Genomic DNA, 7,363 nt, shown 5'->3' on the forward strand with positions numbered 1-7,363 from the left:
TTTTGTGGAATTAGATGAATTTCCTGAATGATTTTGTAAAAGTTTCTGACAATGGTATTTTTATACAATGATTAATGGCTTACTAATGGGAGAATGCCTATCTATAAAGAATTTGAATTGAACAATTGAAGACATTTTAGGAAAAACAGAGATTTTTGCTTAGAATAATATTTTAAATAATCGTTTCTTCATAGCACCTTGTTTAATATTTCTAAACTTAAGAGTTGTAGTTATAGAAGTTAAAAAGTTAATTTTCAAGTCTCAAGTAGGAATAAATAAACATTAAATTCATTCTTTTCTCAGATTCATGTGTTTGTTTACATAACTCCTTCATCTATTCATGTCATCGATTATATTTATAAAAATAAGCAAGCTTTTGACATTAGTTGTTTTTAACAGGAAGAAGAGACCAAAGATATTGTAGCAGACGAGCCAAAGAAGACCAAGACGAAGGGTGGTAAGACAGGAAACATTGAGGAGATACCGGAAACTCCATGGAGTCAGTCACAGCAGAAGGCTTTCGAGCAAGCTTTGGCTTCCTATCCGAAGGGAACAGTTGGTGATCGATGGGAAAAAATTTCTAAATGTGTACCGGGAAAGACTAAGGTGAGTTATAGAAAAATTATCAATAAGATATATCTTTTTTTGTTATAGTTGTTTTTACTAATTATTAGTTAGTTTGTCATAAGGTTAAGGTGCAAGTACCTTATGCATGATGCAGTAAAGTGCTTTGAATTTCCTTTTTAAACATATTTTTAATTTTATAAAGAAGTAAAATTAACAAAACAAAAATAAAAATTCATTTCCCATTCTCTATAATTCTTCTTCTACCTTTTTAAGGTATTAGAAGTTTTATACCGTAAGTCAGTCAGATAATATGCTTAAAATTTTAGTATATTGAGGATAGTTGGTTACTATCCTTATACATATGTTTTTTATGATCTCTAATTTCCAGTAGTTAGAGTCACAGGTATAACGCAGATCGTAGACCGACTCAGAATAAGTTATTATTAGGCATATTACAGTTTTGTGTAGATAAATAATATTAGGCACATTACAGTTTTATATAGATATATTTTATTAGGTGTATTACAGTTTTATATAGATATATTGTAGTGATATTTTAAGTCTCTTGTTAATTAAAAACAAAAAGTATTAACTGTTACAATGGGCAGTACATAGACATGTAATAGAATCAAAGAAACTGACGAAGACTTACTCAACTATCAAGTCTTTTATAGAAAATATAAAATTTTATTTAATGTTCAAATTTTAAATTATTTTTAGTTTTGTTTATATAAGAAATTATTTCTCTTATATAAATAACTAATGCTTTTTCCTATAACCAAATATAATGGAATATTTTTATAAAAGTTTTAAATCTTTAATTTTCACTTTAATTTTACCATTTATGTACTAATATTGAATTAATAAAAACTTAATGTTTTCATATCCATGGTAACACTTATATGTAAATTAATAATAAAATAAAATATCATTACAATACATTTATTTAAACTTTAGTCTTCGAGAATTTTGTTTTTGAAATGTGTTCTAACAATATTCTTTTGTTTTATAGGAGGAGTGTATGCTGAGGTATAAGAACATAGTAGACATAATAAAAAAGAAGAAAGAGAAACCAGATAATAATGATAATAAACTGTCTGAGAGTTAGATGATTGAATCCATTATTTGTTTTAAAATCGTATTGGTATTATTATTGGAAAGAATTTGATTATTTTTCTCCAGCAAATGATCTTGTAAATAATTTTATTAATTGCCAGAAGGTTCAGGTCGCATTTTAAGATAACTTATTGGAATTATTAACTTATTGTAAATAATAAAAATAATTCCTTTTTTGAGAATCGTGTGTAAAGTATATTATCATTATTGTTGCTTCAGATATATATATATTTATTATTTTTGTATTATTTTTCTCTCCTTTAGAAGTTTTAAGCTGAGAGTCCAAAGAATTTCCTATGTATTGTGTATTATATGATGGGAATTGATGAAGAAAGTAATAAAAGATTTTTTTTTTCTTTGTCGCTTTTTTAAACAATAATATGTTTTCTAAAAATACTTATATCAATACATGTTTCTATATGTATATTTACAAATCTTTAGTTCCATTAGTACTTCATCGAGTTTATTTTATTTTTTTGACAGATAGTTCCTTTCATTTTTCATTTTCCCTTACCCCTATGCATGAAAAATATGCTAAAGGAAAGTATTGTGAATGTGGGAAATTTCGAATTCCTTATTCAACAGAAATACGTGTTACTGCCGGAGTCTAAATAACCGACTCTTTCCAAAGTGTGTGGTCATGTGTATGTATGATTTTTATTTTTTAGATAGAGGAGAGTCTCATAAGTTGAAGTGCAACAAATAAAAAGTCAGGCAATAGTTTGAGATTCTTACTTACTAAAAAACCAGCTAAAATTCTATTTTACCTTTACCACACCAAGAAACTACTGCCAATCATTACTTCACGGGGCAGAAGGGTTATCTACCTACATCTTATTTAAGCTATGCCCTTGCCTGGCCTCTCCTTTCTTGCTCCTATGCTCTGATCATTCTGCCGATTCACTCAGCATAGTCTACTGGACTCCAATTCTCTCTAGTCCATCAAAGCGACTATGTTTTCTGGGATTGATTTCTTGCAAGTTTTACAAGTTTCAGGTCCTAGCTCTTCTTTTTCTTGAGCAAAACCTGAATAACAGAAGAACTAATGTTCCACTGTTTGATCCACGGAATCACAAGTTAAGTAATGATTGAGTGAACTAATGATCTACCTCCCAGTGTTTCATGTGATGGAAGATGAGGCATTCCAGCTTTTCTGCCATCCTTCAAGATTATGATTTCTCTCTTTTGCCAATGTAGCCCACTGAGCATTCGGCTTTCTCATTTTCTTCAGAATATCTAGCTGCGTTCATCTGCCAAAAGCTCAATCAAAGGCATATCTGCAATGACACATACAGTATCATATTGCTGCATTTGGCAGGCTTCCGCCCAGATCGGTGCTCTGTACCAAAGTGTGAAATTGGTTACATTAGCTTGCAGAAGCTTCCACGGATTTTTCCTTGGTCCTCCAATATTTGGCATAATCCTAGCTGATTCATAGTCACTGGCACTGCACTGGCGCTAACTTTGTGGAAGTGTTCATCAAACCAAAGTCTAGCATCAATCTGTACTCCATGATATCTAATAAATTGGATAAGATATCAAACTCCCCCATGGTGAAACTGATCATCTCCCTCACTTGTCTACTGGTTATTAATACCGCCTCAGTTTTATGGCCTACAAGTTGGAGGCCTATCACTGAAAACCATTTAGGAATGGTGACAACAGACCTTTTCATATTGTAACTTATCTCCTCCGAGAGTTTCCCATAAACGATGATTGCAAGATTGTCTGCAAATGCGTGCTTGCATGTGTTTGTATCTGTCTAGCTCAAAAACAAAAAGTCGTAAAAACTGAAATTTTATATTTAAGGCGTGTATATGCCTGGGATGTGACAGCAATGTTTTGATAAAATCTCAAAAAGTGTTCTGATGTTTTGATTAAATTAAATACACTAATATACAATTAAGTGGTCTTTAACATCAGCTAGGTCTTATTCTCATTGAAATAGTTTAAGTGGGCTTGATTACCGAATTTTCAAAATGACTACCTCTAAAGTATCTTTAATTTTTTTGGATTTGTTCTGAAATAATTAACCATTTTAAATTTTTATTATTAGTGAAAAATGGATAAATATAAATTATTTGAAAACGAAAATAAGAGGATAAATCCTTTTTACTGTTTAAAAATACATTTTTTTAAAATGAAAGTAGTATTTTATAATATTGGAAAGCTAAAGACTTTAGAAATAATAATATTCAACATAAAAAGTTGTAGAAAGTAATCGAGAACAACAAAAAAATGCCTACGTAAAAGGTATGTTCTTACTTGAGTTTGACTGTGATGACGCATGCAGCTTCGTCACTTGATAACATTTGCTTTTCACTATAATTATTAAATAATGACTTTTTTAATGTCACTTAACCAATATATGACCTTTTCAATTGACAGGATGATTAAATTCATAAAATCATTCTTAGTCTTAGTATTTTAATATTGATTCTGTAACAATTTAGTATTGAATGAATGTACAATTTATTGAACTGTTTTATTTTTGTATTTCTGCCATAATTTTGCACAAGGAAGATATGAAAATGTATTAAGAAATATTATTATTTAATATACTTGTCTCGAAACTATTGCGATTTGAGTTGGTCAATTTTCTAACTGAAAGGCTCAATTGGGAAATTAGTACAGGAAAGTATTGTCACAGTGAGCCCAATAAATTAAAGAAAAGTCTTAAAAATACTTTTCTATTCAAGTCTAATCTGAAGATTGTTGTTATTGTTATATAGAAAGCTGTATCAATATTATATAAATAAATAAATTTCAGATTTTTAATCAAGTAAAATTCTAAGTTTTATAAAGGCCTCAGATTTCCTTCTGTTCAGAAATTCGGACAACTTCCTCTAAGATTAAATTTTTGAAAATCATTCTCTAGTCAAAAACACATTTTCTAACTTTATTTCTTCACAAAAATAAGGGCAAATGTTTTGATTTCATAAAGTTGTTTTGCGAAATTACCTTTCCTGTGAAAACTGGCATTTCATATTGAAGCAACCCAATCGTTGAGGTTTCTCACATATCCAGGGTCCTCTTAAACAGCTTAAACTGTAACTTATTTTAAGTTAATGTGGTAGAGGGAAAACAAGCATAATAAGCAAGTGGACAGGTATGATGTTAGAGAAATACAGTGACCAAAGAAAGTATTTGCGCACCTTATCTTCTTTATATAATGAATTTAAATAATAATAAAATAGTTTAAGGTTCCTTAATAAAAAGTACAATTAAAACTTGTTAAACAACCGTATAAATTCAATTAAAAATATTGATTATAATAAAAATTTATTTAAATAAAATATAAACACAAGAAAAAAAAGTATTTGCGCTCTGTGTTTGTTTACTTGCTCTTGTTCATATGTTTGAGTATAATCCTGTTCTTTTCTATCAGTATTATAAAATATTTCAATCTATTAAGTTTATTTTAACTTAACCGATCCTAATGCAAAAAATAAGTGATCTAAGTGTCGCTGCTCACGAAAAAGTTAAATTATTTCAAGATCAAAGAAAATCGTATTGCAAAATATCGGATTTGTTAGGTATTCATTTTCTGTGTGAACACTACAATTAGAAATGTTTTAAACTCTGAAGTAATTTACAGCAGGATCCTGAGAGAGAAACCTTATATCAGTGAAACCAATCACAAACTAAGGCTCTTATTTGCTTGGGATTACATCAACAATTCCACCAGTTTTGGGGAAAATTTATTATTCTCTGATGAGAGTAAATTTAATTTGTTTGGATCTGACAGCAGAAAAACAATATGGCGAAGGGAAAGAGAAGAATTCAGAAAGCAAAATGTCTCAGTTACTGTAAAAAATGGAGATGGGAGTGTGATGGTTTGGGGATGCGTGGCTTATAATGGTGTAGGAAATCTCGTGCCCATTGAAGGGATTTTAAATGCAGAAGGCTATGTCAAGATTTTGCGCCAAACCTGCTAGCCAATACAGCCGAATTAGGAATTCAGGATTGGTATATATTTATGCATGATAATGATCCGAAACATACAGCAAAAAAAACTAAAGAGTGGTTAATATTTAATCATATCCCTCCATAGTCCCCTGACTTAAACATAATTGAAAATTTGTGGCATATTTTAGAAAAAAATGTTCAAAAACACCAAATACCTGAAAGACACCACTCAAGGATCTTTTACTACAAGAATGGGAACAAATTAACATGGATTTAATTAAAAACTTCCTCCACTCAATGCCGAGACATTAACAAGCGGTAATGGATGCCAATGGACTTCATACAAATTATTAAATTAAAAAAAATAAATAAAACGCAAGGTGTGCAAATACTTTTATTCTGTATTTTTTGTAAGTTTCATCATGTTTTGTTTTTATGAAAAATTTTTCATTTGAATTTTATTTGTAGTTATTAAGTTATAAATATACTTTTTATTTTTGAAGTAATAGGATATTTTTATTGCATAAATTCATAATTGAATAAAAAAAACGTGGTGTGCAAATACTTTCTTCAGTCACTGTACCAAATGTGCCATTGGTAAAGAATAAAACGTTTGCTGACATCATAAAGACGTTACAGTTCAGCCGAAATTTTAACAATAGAAAGACAAGGTGAAATCCTGAGACTTAGCATCACAGCAAAGAATATCCATGCGATGAAAACTGGTTTTTGTAGGAAAAGATGAAGGAAGTGTCCAGCAGTATGTATACATTTTCGATAGTAGAGAATATATGAGGGAATGGGTTTAGAAGAAATCAATTCAAAAGCTTTATACCTTCAAGGCTAAAATAATTTATTTAAATAAAATGACATGTAAAAATTTAACCTAAAACAATTATTTAAAATTAAAAAAAAAAAGATCGAGGTAACCCACCAAATCTGAAAAGTTAAAATTATTTCATAAAATAACAATTAATTCTATTTATGTCAACAATATTTTTACATTTTAAAAAATAAATTATTTATACAACAATTAAAAACTTAAAAAATAAGTAATATTCTTGAAAATTTTGTGCTTGGTAAAAGCATATCCCTTCATTTGAGTCAGATACATTTAAAATTAAATTAAACCTACCAAGTAATATATGCCCGAGGCCAGAGTAGGGCAAAAATTAGCAATATTTGAAACTAATAACAAAAATCGCCATGGATACGATATTTATATATCAATGATTCATTCATGAATAAGGGTCGTATCCATGGCAACGTTATCTATTAGTTTAAACTATAGCTAATTTTTGCCAAAAGCCTAAGGTAACATTTCACCATTAATCTCACTACTTTGCTAATAAAGACTAAAGTCTTTTGACCTTAAACGTGACGGAAACATTGTGCTAGTATAATCCATAGCATGTATGTATCAACGCTTGAAGTTAGCCATATGTCTTCTGCCCAACAGATACAAGATGTTCTCTGTAATATAAAGAAAAACAACAAGCGATTTGAAAAAGAATTTTTTTAATTATCATTTAACTAAGTCTTCCAGGCGCCAAAAATATAAGTAATTGTCGTCTTCCTTCAATGTAAAACATATTTTCTATAACAAAAGCAATGTACGGTTAAAAAAATAAATATATTATTCATACAAATATATCATAAATATCTTCTACTTGTTCCCACATATGGGTTTTGAGTACACAAAGATATTGATAATTATATTAGCTATAAGTGTCTCAAATAAATAATGGAAGTTGTGGACAAAAAAGTTTTT

The 7,363-nt window shown here is 29.3% G+C and overlaps 2 protein-coding genes across 2 annotated transcripts in view; one reads left to right on the top strand and one right to left on the bottom strand.

The window, feature by feature from the left end:
- LOC106678412 (uncharacterized protein F54F2.9) overlaps positions 1 to 2,038 on the top strand; it is a 23,383-nt gene extending 21,345 nt beyond the window's left edge. The window contains exons 9-10 of the mRNA XM_014416899.2: positions 400 to 606; positions 1,580 to 2,038. Coding sequence (XP_014272385.1) covers positions 400 to 606; positions 1,580 to 1,675 — 303 coding nt within the window. The 3' untranslated portion in view covers positions 1,676 to 2,038. The remainder of the gene's footprint in view (positions 1 to 399; positions 607 to 1,579) is intronic.
- A 4,464-nt stretch (positions 2,039 to 6,502) lies between these two features.
- LOC106678402 (acyl-coenzyme A thioesterase 9, mitochondrial) overlaps positions 6,503 to 7,363 on the bottom strand; it is a gene marked incomplete in the record, with an annotated part of 56,872 nt that continues 56,011 nt past the window's right edge. The window contains 1 exon segment of the mRNA XM_067049338.1: positions 6,503 to 7,065. Coding sequence (XP_066905439.1) covers positions 7,013 to 7,065 — 53 coding nt within the window.

The sequence above is a fragment of the Halyomorpha halys genome, unplaced genomic scaffold (assembly GCF_000696795.3).
Source record: "Halyomorpha halys isolate HHAL.00 unplaced genomic scaffold, Hhal_1.1 Scaffold141.1, whole genome shotgun sequence".
Lineage (NCBI taxonomy): Eukaryota > Metazoa > Arthropoda > Insecta > Hemiptera > Pentatomidae > Halyomorpha > Halyomorpha halys.